The following is a 19,960-nucleotide window of genomic DNA, read 5'->3' as shown; positions in this document are numbered from 1 at the left end:
AGCAAGCGAGGAGCGCTCCGCTTGCTCCAATGGTCTCAAACGAGGCCAGGGCCAGCTGGGCACTGTCTTATATAGGTGCACCCAGGCTCCCCATTACGTGACAGGGTCCCGTCATGTGACTCCCAGCCCGAAACAACCATGCCCCTTTGCAGCAGGGCTTCCTCAGCTTTCCTTTCCCCAGTGTGCAAAATCAGAGGATAAACCAAAGTTGTATGGAGCTAAAACTGACAGGGGAAAACCATGCAGAAAAGGTCCTAGACATGTTAAGAAATCAATCTAATTGTTTGTTCCACTGGCTTTAATTAGAAGCACGTTTGAAGGCATAACCCTCTCCGCCCCACACACATTTTCAACATACTCATAACTGGGACTAAATTCTCAGGGATTGCACCCTTTACCCAAAAGAACTTCCCTCCCAAATGTCCAGCAGCATCCAAATGGCAATTAAAACTCTCCTTTGCATGGTGCAATGACTAGTGGGAAGTGGAAGTGCTTGTTATAAGAACACCAGTTCAGAGTATTCTATTTAGTGACAGGTATCCCAAGAATGATCCATCAGGTGCATATATGCTTTGTGCTAAGCCACTCCCTTTCCCTGCTGTCCCAGCTCTCCTGTCTCCCATTGACTGAGAAATCAGACCCAGAAAGCAAACCATTGGAATAATTATCCAATCAGAAGCTTTCTGACCATTCTCATATACTGGGAATGATTCAGTTGCATTGGTAGTTTTTGCATTCAGTTTGCAACTCAGAGCAGATAACAGTGACTCAAAATGATGAGGATTATTGTTATCATAACTGTGTTTCACAACCACCCAACAAATTTCATCTTCTCCGTATTGTTATTCTCCAAAGGATAACTCAACTATCCTGGAAATCTGTTTCTCACCATTAGCAGACAAGAGCATGAATTTGAAATATACCCAGGTTCCCTTCAGCCTACATATTAGGCGTAGTTTGTCCCTGAACTGCTCCTCCGCTGCTGGCACTTTGGGTTTAGTCTTGCCTAAGGCTATCCCTTCATCACTATGGTACTGATTCTGCTTCCTTCCAGATGGCTCCTTTGCCACCGTAACTCTTCATTATGTTCACACATTGGTAGAGGCAATCTATGGCCCTTTCTTTCTATTTCTATTTCTCTTTGTCTCTGCCTCCCGCCACCCCCATTTAGCCCCATTTCCCTGTACCCAGCTCTCTCACTCATTAGCCTCTGATTATTCAGAGCCCTACTCAAGTGATTTTCCCCCTTCTGCTAGCATCCTACACTCCCTCTCTTTCTTGTCTTGATACAGGGCTTCATGCCACTTCTTCCGACCTCAGCCTCAGACCTCAGCCTCACTCAGAAAAGTCTCAAAAAGCCATGTGATGCTTTTATATCTTTATTCTTTCATGAGATTCTTAATTGACATTTTCTTCTAATAACACTAATTGCTTTTGAATCTGAGAACTGGGAAGTATGCTTAAGTGCATGTGCACTGTATAAACAAACATTTAATTTTACAGCATATAGGCCATGCTGGTTAGTGAGAAAATGTGACCTCTAGAGCATGGACATAAGAAACAGGCACACTGGGGGAGGGGAACAGGACAGTCTGGCTTGCTTCTAATCTCCACTATGTGTTTTATCCAATATGTGCACAGGGCAACGTAGCTATAAGGCTGTGGCTACTCAAACTGAATACACAATTCTTAGGAATTTGCCAGGAAGGGGGTATTCTCGTGTTTTTATTTTATGTGTATTTCTGAGGTTGCTTTAATGTCTATCGCATCTGCTCTCATCAGAAGATGACCAGGGAGAAACAACTTGTTTCACTCATCCATACCTGCAAATTTCAATCACAACTCATCATTGCTGTTAATAGGACTGGTGCTTTTTTCAGTTGCTTTCCAGGAAGTTAGTTAGTTAATAGTTTAATACGGCCAAAGGAAAGAAAGCCAGGAAGCCATTTCCTTTGTTCTAGAATTCCTCTGCTGCGGTTGTAAAGGTTCGCACTAGTTATCCTGAGCCTCTTTGAACTTTCAAACAGTAGTATCAAAAGAGTAAGCCACTGTTTTACCTCCCTGCACACAACTTCTGGGTTTTATGAAAATGGGGAGGAAGAACATTCCACCGCTTCGAAAGGAAGAAAGACGAGGAATTGAAATGATGGAGTCAAGTGCAATGGGGACTACTTCAATGCATCAGCCCCCAGATAGAAGTTTATCATCCCCAATCTTTCATATATTAGGGTTATAAAATTCAAATGCTTCATATGGAAAATAATTTTTAAAATCAAAAAGGTTTCTATTATTATGTCATTTTATGTTTCTGATAAACAAAATGCTGCACTTATTTGGATTCCTCAACAGTTCAAATATCTGTCAGATCTTAGAAAATGACAACTAAACATGAGGAGCACTGCATAGTTTCCGTTTTGTACTGTGATACATCTAATTTCATTCAGGTTCAAGCTGCATAATATTTCTGGACAAATTTTGACACACGACTCATCCATATATCTAATTTTGAAGTGTGCCCCATGCCTGGGGATAGCTAAATCCTCCCAGGTCAGCAGATGAATCTGAAACATTTTTTAAATGGGGGTTAAATCCCCCCAATAAAAAGTGTTCTTTGTGCAAGTGCAGAGAACCCACTTAGGCTGACAGCAGTGCATAGCCTGGGAGCCATGTTGGGCCCGGTGGTGGCTCCCATTGAGAGGGTGGGGGAGAAGGACAGGCTGATCCCAGTGGCCTCGGGGTGCCCACCTGGAGGAGTCCAGGTGATCTGCTGAGAGAGGGGGGAGGGAAGGAGTGAACGGGAAAGGCTACTCCACTGGGGTGGCAGAGCCTAGGATCCTTGGCAAGCCTGTCCAGCTGCAGCCAGGAAGTGAGTGTGTATGTGCAGGGGGAAATGGAAATCTCCCTGTGAGATTCAGACAAATCTGAGGATATTTAAATCCAGTGATTGGAGCTGAGAATAGGGACGTCAGATCTTTCCGGTCATATGTTCATATCTATTCATGGAAGGAAATGAACTGCACTTTCAATTATGTCACTGAGGCTGGTTTTTCACAGCAAAATTGCTCCTCTGTTAGCATGGGAAATGCCCCGGTGCATTGGAGAGTTCTTCATTGCCCCTGTTGCTGCAGCATGTCTGCCACACTGTTGCCCCAGTGCCGCCCCAGAGCATTGGCTTTGCTCTGTGGCTTTCCAGAACTGCCAAAATGGAGGTTCTTTTTTAATGCCCCTGTGTTGCTCCAGGGGCTTCCCTGCTGTGAAGAACTCTATGGCAGCAGCACCAGGGTCATTTTTCCCACCTCAGTGCTCTGGCCCACCCCACCAAAACACGAGAATACCCCCTCCCCCCAACACGCAAGGAGTTTGCAAGGGGGAAAGGGGTGATTCTCTTTGTTTTAAAAATTTTTTAAAGTACTGAAAGTGAGTGGGGGGAATGGGGTGAGTTTCAGCAAATCCAAACATAGGAAATCGAGACTGCCCTCCCATGCCTGGAAGAGACTGCGAAAGAGCTCAGTGCTTATGGGAAAGCCCCGAGAAAGCCCTGGGCTCATGGGGAACCAGCTTGGGCTTCCCTTACTGGCCCTGACTCGAGTGAAGGAAAGAGCCGGGCAGTCGTATGAAACTACAAGCAGGGTAGGAAGCCCCGCAGCAGGTACGCTCCCGGATATGCCACAGGGCATTTTGAAAATGAAAAAGCAGCCTGAGAAAAATTAAGTGCACTACTGAGATGAAAGGTCCAGTCCTGCATGCAGGCCCAGAAAGCTGCCCCTTGGACAGAGACAGGATGACAGGCTATAGCTCCCAATGCATCTGCACTGAAGGTTCTGTATAACTGTATTCAATCCATGTGAAAACACCCTAAACCATGGTCTCCAAACTATGGCCCACAGGCCACATCCAGCCTGCTACAAGATTTTATCTGGCCCATAGCAACTTGAAATATTTTTTCAACCATACAGGTGGATAGTTAACACAAGCAGTTCTGTCCACCATATTCCTTTCTTTACAATCAAAGTGGTGTCAGCCTGGTGAGCTCTCATTTTTACCTGGGCCATAAGCTTTAAGACTCTCAAACCATAATTATTCAATGGTAACCTCACCCATGCTGATAAAACGAATCAGGTTTCCATATACTGACTTTTTGACAATGCTTTAAAATGATCATGTTGAGGAAGTAGTGTCCAAATAAACTCAAAAAGTAGTGTCTACATTTTTGCACATATGCAAACAAATCATAATAAACTGTGTTTCCGCAACAAATGGGGCAGAGAAAGTGTACTGGATGTCGCTTGTTTCCACCCTATATATGTGGGTCATGTCGAATCCTTCTTCCTGTATCATCTCTTGAGTAACAATTGTTATGTGATGAGAATTGGAAGTCCATTCTAATAATTGGCTCCAAATTTGAAACCTCAGTTCTGTGATATTTTGAAATTAAAAAATCAGTTCCATCATTCCTATTAATCTTGTGCTTTAGGTTATGTTGTTTAGAATTGAAAACTCCAATTGCCAAAATTGTATAGAAAGGAGCAGAGGTGAAAAATAAAGGTGAATTTTTTTTTCAACCTTTATTAATGATTCAAGTTTATTTTGAATTTCTTTGTTTTCTTTTACTGAAGTTCTTTTTTGGAGTGTGTTTATTTTCCTTATTGTGTGTCACAACATTAGACAAATTCTAATTTCATTAAACAATCATAAATTTTCAGTATTTAAAACTTTAAAAATGCATAGCTTGGTTTTTTTTCACCTGTTAAGTAACTGATTATTTTGTCAGAGCATTTGCTAATTTTTGACATTTTTACTCATTATATATCACTTCTCTTTTTCTTTGTTTCTTTGTAATAGTCACATTTCTCTTTTGTCCTGAATCATATGCTGATTACAAAAAAGATCCAAGTAAAACTTATTCATCCATTTAAATTTTATTCATTCATTTATTTTATATAACTGATTTTTTTTCGGCCATCAGATATTTGTAAAATATACAGTGTGGCCCTTGTACTGAAAAGTTTGGACACTCCTGCTCTAAACCAGAAAGCAAACCAACACATGACCAGGTGTTAACTAAAAGGCCAGTCCAATTTAAAACTCACTGAGCTATACGCTAACATAATTCCTTCACAGCATCATTAGACAGCTGTCATGAATGGAAAGCAGTACAGTAAATAAATGTCAGTTTCTGCTATGTGCAAAGAAGATGTTTACAAATGGCCTATTATGCTAATATAATGTCCTCTTCCCTGAATCACTGTCAATGAGTATGTGAATAGGGGCGTATGGGTGGCAGTGCCATAACCCCACTTCTGACGGCAGCGTGGCTGTCAAAAAGAAAGAAAAAATCCATGTATACAATCATTGCATTCCATCTCATTTCAAACGCTGCAGACAACATAATGACCTCCTCTCCACAAGCCTTTTTAGATCAGGCAAATAGTTTTCTATTAAATTGTGTTGTGGTTGAGTGAATTGCACAGATCTCCCATACCCTTTTAAATCTGACCTTAATGTTTTATTTATTGTTTAAGGGATAATGTTCATGGGAGAGGAATATATGAGGCAACAAATGACTTGTGCAGGTAATTAAATGCTGAACCAAAGCTGAGACTACTGATAACCATAAAAGCCATTTATTTTGACTATACTCCAAAGCCGTGTACTGCTCTTATTTTATGAGAGACGACAAGAGGCAAGCCTGCTGTGGGATTAAATAAGAGAGAAAATAGAACAGAGGATGTTTATTGCATTTGAGTGATTGAACTTGTGTTGTTTTTGTCCATTCAGAATATTACTTGGAAGCCAGACTATAGGCATGCATGACTATTCTTTCCAGTCATTCTACAGGGTTCAAACTTGTCTGCCCCAAAGTTGCATGAAAGTAAAAAATGTGCAAAATGTTACAGAGTTATAATGCCTATTAACCACCTCCCCTTAACATTGCCAGACTATGATAGGGCAGGAGGATTCCCAGTTTTGGGCCCCCTTCCCACGGCACCTTTCAGCTGGCTGGTAGGGGGTCGTACCACTGGTGAACTGAGGTCTAGCCTCCTTGTCATCATAATACATCAGCATCACTTCCGGCACTCACTGGAAGTGATGTCATCATGTCACTGGGGATGCTCTGATATTTGGGTGAAGCCTCTATGGCAGGGATCTGCAACCTGTGGCTCTCCAGATGTTCACTTTCGGCAGGTGAGGGAAGTGACACTGACACATTGTTGACAATGTGGAGGCTAGTCCTTAGTTTGATGAGGGAAATTCCTCTTTCACAGCTGGTTCTAGTCCTTATAAGAAATTGTAAATATTTTAAAAGTTTAAAAATCAGTAACCATAAACAACTTGGAAGAAATTATTTTGAAGAGGTGAAGAATGTTCTGGATGAGAATGGAATAGTGTTCCATCCCACCCATCCACCTCACACAAACTTTCTGTCCTCCAAATAAATAAATAAATAGAATTGCTGTTACCTGTGACTTTCACATACAAATCTCAGCAAAACATTCATACCACTAAGCATAATTTGTAATTTGGCCCTTAGATCATTCTGGGACTGGCAAATTAGTTGAAAATAATTCAGCTGATGAAGAGCATACCAACATTGACAGGACAGAAAATTGTACCCAAGAATTGTTACAAACAAGGTACTGATAAATTTGTGACCGGTTTGTGATTTATTTATAAGACATTCTGAAATCAGGTACCAGCTGGGTTTAGAACCAGAATTGCAGTGAGTCAGTGTGAAGTCGAACCAATGCAAAATTTGTGCTCGAGGCCTACTGAAAGTCAACAAACTACTTGTTTTCACTTAACCATTTTATGGTCTGAGATAAATAGTATAACAGTGTATTTGTTTGAATACTTATATCCATTTTTCTCTCTCCAATGTCTTTGGGACTGAAATCACCTTAAAATATCATTCTCCTGTACCATCATTTTATTTTTACAACAAACTTTTGAAACGTGGTAAGCTAAGAATGTGTTTCTGGCTCAAGGTCACCCAGCAAGTTTCCATGACAGAGCCGGGATATGAACCTGGATCTCCCAGATTCTAGTCTGGTATTCTGCATACTACACAACACTAGCTCTGACCTTCTTAACCACTCTGTTTTCTTCAGGCATGTGCTTTCCAATGACTGGGTTTTTTTATTATTATTTTCTACTATGAAATCATCACTACTTTATATGTAGAAAAACAAGGATTTAGTGGCATCTTAGAAACTTGCAGATTATATTCCAGCTCAAATTTTTGTAAACTCACTTCATCTGATGCAATTATACAAAACTGCATTTCATATTATAGATTTTCCTATAAAAGAGAGATTGATTTTTAGAAGTTTCTTTACACAAGTATTCACTGTTAGATCCTACCTGATTCCATTTGTCCATTTTCATAATCTTCTGGGTTTTCTGAAGTGTTGTATTGTGGAAAAGGCTGATTGCTGAAAAGACTATCACACAATAAACCGCGACAAAGCTTTTTGAGGAAACGCAAAACATAACCAATGCTGTTCACTACTGGCAGGCTCAGGAGGTGTTGTTTTCCATCAAATGAAGCCGAAACTGAGGGAGGAATAGTGAAGAATTCGCCAGTCAAGATAAGTAAAAGAAGGCCATATATAAACTAGACAAGTTTTAACAGACCTTTGCCCTTTTGCTAGCCTTGATTTGGTCACAGTATTTGAGCAAATGATAAGACTCTTGGTCATTCACTAAAATACTGGTAAGACATAAGGGATGAAAATGGCACAGCATCTTATTAATTTTTACTGCTCAAAGTATTTCTCAGAGATGAGCCTTAAATTTTCTTCAGGAACTATAAAGTCTCAGTAGCCTCCACGTCATGGACGTAGGTAAGGGGGGGGGGGTTCTCAGGTTTGAAAACCCCCCCCCCAATTCATGTCTGAAGCTCCACCCCTCTGTTTGTGGGTTTTTAAAATATTTTAGTGCTTTTTCGGTTTTTGGCCTACAGGGGGCGCATTGTTCGGGCTAGCAGCACCAAACTTTCAGGGATTGTTTGGGGGACTCTCCTGATTACACTAGCCAGGTTTGGTGAGGTTTGGTTCAGGGGGTCCAAAGTTATGGACTCTCAAAGGGGGTTCCCCCATCCTCCATTGTTTCCAATGGGAGCTAATAGAAGATGGGGCTACACCTTTGAGGGTCCCTAACTTTGGACCCCCTGAACCAAACTTCACGAAACCTGGGATGTATTATCAGGAAAGTCTCTTATTGATACCACCCAGGTTTTGTGAATTTTGGTCCAGGGAGTCCAAAGCTATGGACTCCCAAAGGGGGTGCCCCCATCCCCCATTGTTTCCAATGGGAGCTAATAGGAGATGGGGGCTACACCTTTGAGGGTCCATAACTTTGGACCCCCTGAACCAAACTTCACCAAACCTGGGTGGTATCATTAGGAGACTCCTAAAGATACCCTGAAAGTTTGGTGCTTCTAGCTTAACAATTGCACCCCTGACAGCAGGCACCCCCCAATTACCCCAGATTCTGCTTTTAAATCCACACCCTTCGGCATGGATTTAAAGGTTTTTAACTGTACCACTGAGGTCCTCAGTTTAGAAGAAGAAGAAGAGTTTGGGTTTATATCCCCCCTTTCTCTCCTGTAGGAGACTCAAAGGGGCTTACAATCTCCTTGCCCTTGCTCCCTCACAACAAACACCCTGTGAGGTGGGTGGGGCTGAGAGAGCTCCGAAAAGCTGTGACTAGCCCAAGGTATTTTAATCACTAAATATTTTATCATTGTCTTACCTGACACCATTTCGCCTCCATAGCCTTGCTTGATGAGTGAGAACACTGTCTTTTGCTGGTGTGCGCAGTCAATGCATGCTTGTACAGCCTGCTGGAGCACCGTAGAAGGCCTTTCAGGCCCAAAGTGGTCTGGAAGTTGCTGTACTTTTTTTCTGTCAAGATATGGCCCCACATTGGCTTGCTTGTCAACATAAATGCAAACTGAAGACAGAAAATCCCAATGTCAATATCACAAGAGGTTACAAGAAGTCATCACAATATCATCTCTGTTTTTCCTTTATGTGTATTGGGGTGCATCTAGATGCAGTTATATCTCTTATACATGTAGAATGCAACTACACCCCTTATGCATATAGAACGCTCCATTTCAAAGTCTGCTCTTTTTTACATTAACACAAAGTGACATTTGTATGTTATATTTCAAAGGCAGCAGAGTTGATGGCAATAATTCATCTAGTGGAAAATAATAAGGGACACTAAAAAGTTGTTGTCTTTCTCTGCTGGTCACCATTGAGTATCAATTCTACTTGGTGTTGTGGGTTTTCTGGGCTGTGTGGACGTGGTCTGGTAGATCTTGTTCCTAATGCTTCGCCTGCATCTGTGCCTGGCATCTTCAGAGGTGTATCACAGAGGGAAGTCTGTTACATTGCCTTCAACAATTCTACTTGTATTTATCTAGTGTGTCCTATATGCTGTTCCTTGATGTATAAAATCTGAGTGAAATGTTACCAATTGGCTTTCACACAAACACACATACACACAAAGATGAGATAACATGTAAAGATATACAACAGCCTGTGCTCATAATGGAATTCCCATTTTTCCACTGTCAAGTAAAGGTGGGAACAATACACTGAATAACGATAGAGAAGAGGATGATAGATTTTGCCCAAGAAAAGTATTTTGAAGGGGAAACCTACAGTTTTAGAAAGTGAAGTGAAAGCTGAGAGCATTTCAGAAAAACAAATCACCAGAGCAGATGGGATATCAATACAGGAATTCCAAGCAACAGAAATGGGCCCCATCAAAATCTTGACAAGAATATGACAACTAATATGGAAAATAAAACAAGTGGCCCACAGGCTAGAAATGATCAATTTACATTCCAACTCCCAAAGTAGGAAATATCAAAGATTGCAGCAACTATTGAGCCATCACATAATTTCTAAAGTGACGCTCAAAATCTTATAGCAAAGACTCTTGCTATACATAGAGCAAGAACTGCTTGATGTTCAAGTTGGATTCAGAAAAGAAAGAGGCACTAGAGATCAAATTGCAACTTTACGTTGGTTACTGGACCATACAACAGAATTTCAGAAGAAAATCAGCTTGTGTTTTATAGATTATGGCAAAGTTTTTTACTGTATGGATCATGAAAAGCTGTCGCTGGTTTTAAAGCAAATGAGTATGCCACAGCATCTGATTGTTTTCATTTGTAACTTTTACTTTGGACACTTTGTAACTTTAACTTTGGTTACTGTTAGGACAGAATATGGAGAAACAGAATGGTTTCCACTTGGCAAAGGTGTTAGACAAGATCTGTCTCTTCAATCTGTATACAGGATATATCATAGAGAAAGATGGTTTAGGTTTAAATGGAGGCAGAGTGAAATGTGCAGGAGGGAGGAACATCATCAATTTGGGAAATGCTGATGATACTACATTACTCGCTTGAAATGACTATTGCTGAAAATTAAAGGAGAAGTGCCGAAGTAGGACTACAACTGAACATCAAGAAGACAAAAGCAATGACTACTGGATAAATACTCAGCTTTAGGATGGAAAATGAGGACACTGGCATTGTTCATTTCCTTGGCTCCTAAAAGGGAGAATGTAGAGAGAGATTCAGCATGGTGTAGTGATTAAGTGCACTGAACTCTAATCTGGAACCAGATTTGATTCCCCACTCCTCCACATGAGCAATGGACTCTAATCCGGTGAACTGGATCTGTTTCCCTGTTCCTACATATGAAGCCTGTTGGGTAACCTTGGGCTAGTCAAAGTTCTCTCCAAACGCTCTCACCTTCACCTTCCTCACAAGGTGTCTGTTATGGGGAGAGAAAGGAAAGAGTTTGTAAGCTGCTTTAAGACTCCTTACAGGACAGAAAGGCAGAGTACAAATCCAAACTCTTCTTCAAATCAGTAGGAGATTGAGACCAGGAAAAGTAGCCATGAAGGAGCTAGAAAAGATTCTTAAGTATAAGAATGTGTCATTGGCAACCAATACTGAATTAATTCATGCCATAGTAGTCCCTATTACTATGTATGGGTGTGAAAGCTAAACAGTGAAGAAAGCTGACAGAAAGAAAGGAAATAATTTTGCCTGTAGGTAGCAATGTCTTACATTGGTAATCTGCAGTATCTTACACTGCTATCTACCTTTAGCAAAAGATGTAACTGGGGCTAAAATGACAGCGACAGTCTGACACAGTCATCACAAGTGTTTACATATTGCCCCCTTCCTCACATGCAAAATAATGCGTTTTCAAACCACTTTCACAACTGTTTGCAAGTGGATTTTGCCATTCCGCACAGCTTCAAAGAGCACTGAAAGCAGTTTGAAAGTGCATTATTCTGCATGTGCGGAATGAGCCATTGTTACATAAATCAGTAAAATGGTCTGCAGCATAATTCTGCCTCAGCTATAATGGCAAGGTACCATGTAAATATTTTGCATGCCAGCACCTTGCCCTTTAAATGAGATAACAGCAATTCAAGGTTCTTCAGAAGCATGTATGTGTCTGTGTATCTATATATGTGCTTATTATAGACATGGTGTAAGTCTGTTTAAAGTAAGATGCATTATTATTGCTGGCTGCAAGACTGTTATCATTGTCTTCTTTCAGATCATATAGAATTACACTATGACAGAAATCAGATAGGTGACAAAAGGAATTATAACAGAGTGTAGGACATGGATGATGGCTGTGCAATATTTGAGATAATATACAGTTAGTATCACCATAATGAAAATCTAGTGCTTGGAGTGTTAACAGCCACTCAAGCTAAACAATAAAAAGACCCAAAGCAATCTATTCTGGGTAAATAGGACTATAATGGCAATAATACTTAGCATTACATAGCACTTTAGGCCATCAAAAGGCCATATAAACAAACAGGGGAAACCATTACACGCACAAACAAGGGACATAAACTGCACTACAGTGATCTGACAACAGATTTATTAATACAAAGGCGAGCTGAGGTAACTCTCTCTAACCATTGTGCTAAGCTTCTTAATTCAAAACCGGTGTGTCCTTTGTGTGTATACAGTTGATTTTCTACTTTGTACAGCCTTGATTGCTAAATGAAACTGAGAAAGTAAAAAAGTGCTGAAGAAAAATGATGTCTCCAATTGGTACGGCTACCAGAAAACTCTGATTTTCTCAATCTGATGTCATAGTGAAATTTAAAATATTAGCTTTATTGACCCAAATATCTCTGAAGTATGTCTCTCAAAACATGTACATGCTGGATATTTTAAATAATGTGTTTTCTAGTACCCATGAAGTGTATTTCCCCCCTGTTAGTGCAATGTTGATTAGTGGAACGGTGGATGCTCCTTTGGTTGTTCTGTAAAAATCTGGATCAGTTGCCAGGATTTATGAACAAAACTGGCCCCAGAACAGCAATGTACAAATGCTCATTTTATACACAGGTTTTTTTTAAAAAAAGTAGGTACTATGTCAGCCTATTCTTTTCAAAAGACTATTTGAGTCCACATACCTGTGAGGGCTTGTGGGGCTGCTGAACTGGGGATTGTGGCTGCATCCTGTGGGATTGAACTGATATCTGGTTCTGGTGTGCTTCTTGGTGGGGAGATTGCTAAAGGAGTCATTAGAACACGAGATTTCAGCTGCAAGACAGAACCAATTTGGGTAATGAAAACACACACGGGACTGGTTCCAGTTTACTGCATCTTTGAACCAAATTACAATAGCATCATATTCTTTCCAGAAACATTAATGCTTCCATGGAAAATGAAATATGGAAAACGGAAATAATATGGAAATATGGAAACGGAAATAAATATGCATTAATGTTTTATGCTGTGAAATCCAAAAACGTTATGCAATTCACTGTGGAATTGTTTATCCTTTTGTAGAGTACTATCAAACTACAGTGCTGAACTGTCTTTGGATGTTTAAAAAAGACAATGTGAAATATGATTTAAAAAAAACTGTATAAAGTTGTCAAACTGGGACCTTTACCAAAGACTGCTTTACTCTGTCTTAAGCTTCAACACAAGTAATATTTACATTACTATCAGAACAAATGGAGTGGACTTCTTGACTAATCCTGTCATTTTTCAATAAATAGAAATTTAGAAACTTAAAGGTAGCAGCTGTGACTGAATCCCATTAAACTCAGTGGATCACACAGTTGCTATGAAAACTGTCTTATTACTTTTAGTGGTCTTAGAATTCTATTTTACATGGAATAGCAGCATGAGTACTAGTTACTACAATAAGACCATTCTGCCACGACAGCAGTAAAAGAGAGCACTTTTGTAACAGATTTTATTTTATTCCACAGTTGCCATGAAAGATTTTACTTCCTTTCTTCATCAAGTTAACATTGATGTTTAAAGCTACAACACATCATCAACAGATATTCCTTAGCATTATGAGAGCAATTCTGCAAAATCAATTTGCATTCTGCAAAATCAATTTAAAATGTCCAGATAGTAATTGATTTTAATTGATTGTTACTAAAAGAATAACTCTGTGTGTGTCTCTCATGCATGCACACACACAGACACACAGACACGCACATTTTTGCTTCAAAATAAATTTTACTGTCCAATATATGGAAACAAGGAAAGCCCTCGGGCTATTCAAAATTATGACCACCAACAAATAATATCATCATCTCAGGAGGTTTGGGAGTGGGGGGAAAACTGGGAGGGAGGGTTGACATAAAATGCTGAAAAGCTTGTCCCTGCTCATCAAATTCTGTGACCACAAACCTAGTGCAAATACCTGCAACAAGTTTACAGTGAAACTTGGGGGAAGCACCCAGAGCGACATGTTTAAAATATTAACGCTGATGCTGTCAACCGATGGGATCTTGCTGCAGCTCAGACATTTTAAAAAATAATGTTTATTATTTTTCAACATATGTTAAACAGATCGAAAAGAAAAAAGGAAATACTAGAAAATAGTTAAGATTACAAGATAAAAGATGTCTACCAACCATTATACTAAGTACATATGACATAATGGATCCCAATATACCATTTTCTGATTACTAGAGAGACCTTATAAAGTCATAAAATCTATGTCATCTGTTTGTCAGCTCCAAAACATTTTTACTTGTTTAAAGTGAATAATGGAAATTCAGAGAATCTGATACACACACATAATTGATACTCAATTTCTAAAAACAAAAAGAAAAGGCCTGGTGGCACAAAGGCTGGGGTTGCCAGAGCTGGGAAAGGGAAGCAACAGGAAAACCTGCCATATGGAAGCTCCACTGTTGCTGTGCTGTATCAACAACTGCAGCAGCAACAGGAAAGCTAAATCAAGACTGTGCCAGAGAGGAAAATACTTGTGAGGGAGGAATAGTTTCTGATGTGGAATATACATGATATAACTCTTTTGTTGTTGTTGTTCCACTGGCACCTCTGGTTAGCGTAAACCTGTCATGCCTATTACATCAGGTGAAAGCATGGTACAGTGGAAGCTCGGTTTTCATTGCCTTTAGTTTTCATCGGTTTCGGTTTTCATCGATTTTTTCAGTGAAAAATTTGTCTCGGTTTTCATCGATTTGCCTCGGTTTTCATCAATTTGCAGTAAGGGGCAGGGGTTTGTGGAGAAAAATCACCCGGACAAAATCACCAGGCCGTGTCTGCAACTTGTTTAATGGCAATGCCTTGCCCCATTTCAGACAAATCTTAAAGAGGCATCAGAAACAGACCTCTTTGGACAGCTTTCTGGTGCGACATTGGTCCACTGGCTCTGAAGCTGGTCCTAGTGTTATTGTTTGTTACTGTTTTCAGTATTAAACACTATGTTTATTCACCAAAAATGTGTTTTGGTATGTTTTTTGGAGTGCCTAGAATGGATTAATTGGATTTACGTTGATTCCTATGGAAAAGTTTGCCTCGGTTTTCACCGGTTTCGGTTTTCATCGATTCTTTTCGGACAGATCACCAATGAAAACCAAGGTTCCACTGTATATGTTGACACCACAAGAAGCAATCCTTCATTCAAACTGTCTTTAATCCCCCCCACAAAACAACCCCTGTCTGATTCAAGCATGAAAGTGGTATTACTTGCAATCTCATGCCTAAGTCAGGCCTTTATGCAGAAGCACCTGCTGGAGGGAGGGAGAGGGAAGGGACGGAGAGGAAGTCATGCAAGGGAAGAGAAGTTAGGGAGGGGAGAGTGAGGGGTGGCATGAAAGTGAGGGGAGGGAGGGGGCCCAGCAGGCACCCCCCAAATGTGCCCAGATTCTCCTTTTAAATCTACCAACTTCGGCATGGATTTAAAGGGAGAATCTGAGGTCCCCAGTTTAAACATTGACAGTGATGCTATTTCAGGGTGGGGGATAATCCACCCCAAAACAGCATCACTTTCAATGTTTAAATTGGGGACCTCAGATTCTCCCTTTACGGTGGATTTAAAAGGAGAATCTGGGCTCCCTAGTTTAAACACAATTGAAAGTGATGCTATTTGGGGGTGGATTCCATCATCACAGTGGCTGCCCATGGGGGGGCCCCACGAAACTCAGATTTTGCACCGGGCTCCATTTTTCCTAGTTACTCATCTACTCGGAAGGGAGGTCAGAAGGGACTGCCGGCTGCTGACTGGGAGCCCAGCTGGTGGGGGGAGGGGTGGGTGGGGCAGGGCAGGGCAGGGCAGGGGAGTCTGCCATCCCTGGCCTTGGAGAGCTGCTTTTATAAGCACTGGGGCCAGGGTGGGGTTTTGGGAGGCATGGCCACGCCCCAGGAGTAGTTGGGGGCGTGGCCCTGCCCCCAACCCCCCCACAAAAATCTATACCTACATCCTGCCCCTCCCCATGCAGCCAGGAAGCTTCCATGGGAATGGCGGAGTGGCATTTCATCAGCCAAGTTTGGATAGAGCTGATAAAAATCCAAAGGTCTATATGAATTCTATTGTAGACCCATCAAAAAGCTCTTGATACAAGACTGTCAGCATTTCCTGAGTTCTAGAATATTTTTATAAGTCTCCACATTTTTGTTTTCACTGTACTATGATAAAAAGTCTTCCCTGTAATAAATGTATAAGTATACAAAGCTGGGGAAAACCTGTCTGGTGGTAAAGAGACATTTCAAAGAGAGAATAAAAAGCAACAGAGGAGAAAATTGCATGTTACAAGTCCTAATTTGGATCCGACATAGACTTCACAGAGCACAATAAATCAATAAGTGAAATTATCCCTTTGTCTGGAGGCCATCAGATATAAATAACTAAACTTGCAGCATACTTTCCATCCTCAATATTTCTAAAACACCAACAAGGGTATCTTAAGAGCTACTCTAATCATATTTTGCTTTTCCCCTCTGTTAACTGACATGTAGTAGTCTGTACTGTCATCACTCTGGGTAGATTTGGTAGAAATGTATTGCATGTCAGCCACTTCAGAACTTGTCTTATGCATTCACTGACAGATTTTGTGTCAGACACATTTTTGTACCTCAGGACTCATCAACTGTAATTGGAACCAATGTCCTCGAAAATCAAATAAAGGCACTAAAGTGCTTGTATGATTATATATATTTCATTTAACTGTTTCTGTCATCTAGAGGTAGTTTTAGTTTCCAGTGTATATGGAATTTAATACAGATGGCATTAGGAATACATGAACCTGTATCTTTAAGTACTTTTAAGATTTGCTTATACTCAAGAATTTTATATTCTTCCTGCATGAGCACTGCAAGGGGAAAGCAGAGGCTTCTGGTTGTCTTCCTGTACCAATTTTGCATACAAAAATGACCACTTGAGAGGCCTGTTTGCCTTCCTGCCTCTTTGCAGCACTGTGCAGCCCGAGGGTCAATTGCATAGTTCTCCAGTGTCCTGAGTCATATCACATTTAGCATCTAGTCTGGACCTGTGCAACCCACAACCTAAAAGAACCTTTAAAAGTCAGTCACCAAAGTCAAACCTATGAAATTCTTCCTTATGTCTAGATCAGGGGTAGGGAACCTTTAACACTCAAAGAGCCATTTGGACCTGTTTTCCATGGGAAAAGAAAACACTTGGAGCCGCAAATAATTTTTGACATTTAAAATAAAGATAACACTGTATATATTGGGGTTTTTTACCTTTTACTCCGCTCATTCTGAGAAGTGCATGGATGCGTCCGCCCTGCTGCCTGCAGGGTGGGCAAGGATGGGGCCAGTGGCTCAGCCTTGCTGGCCACCAGGAAAGCGCCCGCCCCGCTCCAACGGGGCAGGCGAGAGGGGAAGCCCGCGGCATGGCCCAGCTGGCTGCAAGCAGTTGGTGCGCCCGCTCTGCTGCCTGCAGGACGGGCAAGGATGGGGCCAGAGGCTTGGCTCGTGGAGCCGCAGTGCAAGGGCAGAAGAGCCGCATGCAGCTCTCGAGCTGCAGGTTCCCTACCCCTGGTCTAGATTATATTGCCCCATTATGATCCACTGGAGCATACTGGTATGACTGATTCCTGGGTTCTGCTTCTAGTTCCACCCCCATATGCAAAGCAGGGCCTCTATTTTCACCGATAGACACTGGAATGTATGCCTTGAACAGGTTTCATAGCTGGGCAGATCCATGGAACGTTAAGTAAATAAGATATTTTGACTTGACCCTAAATAAAGCCATTTATAAAATGATGAAAGATGATGCAAATGTTTTTACTGCAATTTTACTGCAAATGTTTTTATTTGGATAAGAATTCCCTGTATTCATAAGGAATCTCACTTAAACCAGATAAAACTCAACCTGGGAGAAAATTCTGCTGACACCAATAAAGTCCAACATGTCTACCCCATATGTGAGGACAGAATGTTTAAAGTAGTGCTCTAAAATGTTTTATAAAAAGGACACATCCCTTATAAGAAAATAACCCACATGTTATAAATATTAAAAAGTATGGTGTTGGGCATGGTGGTAGAATTGTACTGTACTTCAGGTTTGATCTGTTAGTGGAAGGCAGCAAAAATTGCAAACCCTCTCCACTTTCCTTTCCCTCTCAGTGGTCTCTTCCTAAAGTAAGAGAGTTGATTCTTGGGTATACAGCACTTGAAGTAATACCTACAGGAGAGTGGCTGAGCTGCAGTAAGGAGAAAGAAAGGAGTAACATTGCCCTCCTTCCCACCTCTTCTGTCAACACAGCTGCACTGATGGAAGAGAGAGGATATTGTCATCCTCACTGCAGCCTGCTGACCCACACTGCTATAACTCCATACGAGTCCTATGATCCAAGGAATCAAATTCCCCAGGGCCAGAGGACTGCTGGGGAGGGGCGGAAGCATGGAAGATCTATGATCCTTACACAAGCTGGTCACTGGAGCCAACCTCTAATTAGCACTACATGGTAACTAACAACCCTAGCAATTGCAACAATGCTTATCCCACCATTTGTAACTGATGCAGCTTTAATGCTCACCTGATTTAACTTTTTAAATCTTTACAACCTGAAGAGAATGACAACACAAAAGACAGCACATAATCTCAATGGGATTTGCTCCAGTAAAGTGAAAACATTCATTCATTCATTCATTCATTCATTCATTCATTCATTCATTCATTCATTCATTCATTCATTCATTCATTCAGTTTTATAGGCACTCTTCCCAATACAGGCTCAGGCTGGTGTATACATCAGTTGATAACAATAAATCAATAAAACATTTTATCTAAATCTCAGCACCATAAATTCCGATAAGGGATAAATAAGTAAAATTCAAATCTTAACACCCCCCCCCCCCCACTTCAAGCCCATATTCATACATGGGACAGAAGGGGAAAAGGCAGGAAGGAAAGAGAAAGGGAAAGAAAAAGGGGAACCAGCTAGAATGGATCCTGTTGCTGAACTTAGCCACAAACCTAGCCAAACACCTCTGTTTTATAGACCCTGAGAAACTGTACTGCAGCGTTCCACCAGGCTGGGGCCAGAGCTGAAAAGACTCTGGTTCTGGTCAAGGACAGCTGGACACCTTTCAGGATAGGGACCACCAGTAAGTTGTCTCTTGCTGAGTATAAAAGTCTTTGGGGAATGCAGAATGGGTGACATGTTAACTATTGGTATATTTGTTCAGAATCTGGACCCCTCAGACTCTTAGATTCTGAATTGGTAATTTAGCAGAGTGCACCAGGCTTTAGTTGCACAACAAAGCCATCCAATCTCTGTATGTGTCAGGAACTCAGAGACTTTTTATCTTTTTAATGTATTTCATTTATTGCAGGAACTCCATTTCTAAATAGGTTTGTGTAAATACAATTTCATAATCTAATCCAACTACCATAGAAAGAGATACAGGACCCTGCATCATGCCTTCATGGTTGCAAGATAAGAAGGGAGGTGTGAGGAAAAAGCAGGAAGGAAGTTTCCCTGAGAACAGCAGACTACACATTAAAGGAACAGTGTCTGAGCTGTAGAAAAGGTTTTGCAGTCCCTCGACTGCTCTCTCTCAAAACAGCACATTTATAATGAGTTGCAATCGTTATAAATGCACTCGTTTTCCCTTTTTATAAATGGTTATAAATATGTTGTGCGGAATGAGCTTCTAACTCTCTTGTCAAATCTCCCTCTGGAGTCTGATGTTAAGACTGTCAACAAAGACAGCACAAAGCTTTTTACTTCCAACTCCCTCTTTTGGTGTCTTTTGGCTCAGTCTATCAGATTCATTTTCTTCGTTAGATCTTCAAATTGAATTCTAGGGAGTGACTTCGTACAAACATCTGCAATTGTTTCTCCTGTTGGACAACATATCCACTTGATAACTCCCTCTCTGTGCAGTTTTCTTACCAAGTGATACTTTATGTCAACGTGCTTGGTGCACATATTTATATCTCCTTGCTTAGATAGGGATATAGAGCTCTGATTGTCCTAATGTATTTTTATGGGCTGTGATACATCTATCTTTAGGTCTTTTGGTAGTTGACGAAGCATCTGTGTCTCTTCACAACTCTGTGCTGCTGATAAGTGTTCTGCTTCTGTGCTGGATAATTATATTAACTCCTGTTTTTTATTTGACCAGCTTATGGCTCCTCCTCCATAG

The 19,960-nt window shown here is 40.9% G+C and overlaps 1 protein-coding gene across 2 annotated transcripts in view; it reads right to left on the bottom strand.

Annotated features, from left to right (window-relative positions):
- SCML4 (Scm polycomb group protein like 4) overlaps positions 1 to 19,960 on the bottom strand; it is a 101,378-nt gene that overhangs the window by 22,815 nt on the left and 58,603 nt on the right. For both annotated transcript variants that reach the window (XM_048493318.1, XM_048493327.1), the window contains exons 3-5: positions 12,481 to 12,610; positions 8,755 to 8,955; positions 7,363 to 7,554 (exon numbers count right to left, since the gene is read on the bottom strand). In XM_048493318.1, the coding sequence (XP_048349275.1) occupies positions 7,363 to 7,554; positions 8,755 to 8,955; positions 12,481 to 12,610 (523 nt within the window). The remainder of the gene's footprint in view (positions 1 to 7,362; positions 7,555 to 8,754; positions 8,956 to 12,480; positions 12,611 to 19,960) is intronic.

The sequence above is a fragment of the Sphaerodactylus townsendi genome, linkage group LG01 (genome assembly GCF_021028975.2).
Source record: "Sphaerodactylus townsendi isolate TG3544 linkage group LG01, MPM_Stown_v2.3, whole genome shotgun sequence".
Lineage (NCBI taxonomy): Eukaryota > Metazoa > Chordata > Lepidosauria > Squamata > Sphaerodactylidae > Sphaerodactylus > Sphaerodactylus townsendi.
The sequence above is the reverse complement of the archived record's forward strand: the minus strand, read 5'-3'. Positions and strand labels throughout refer to the sequence as shown.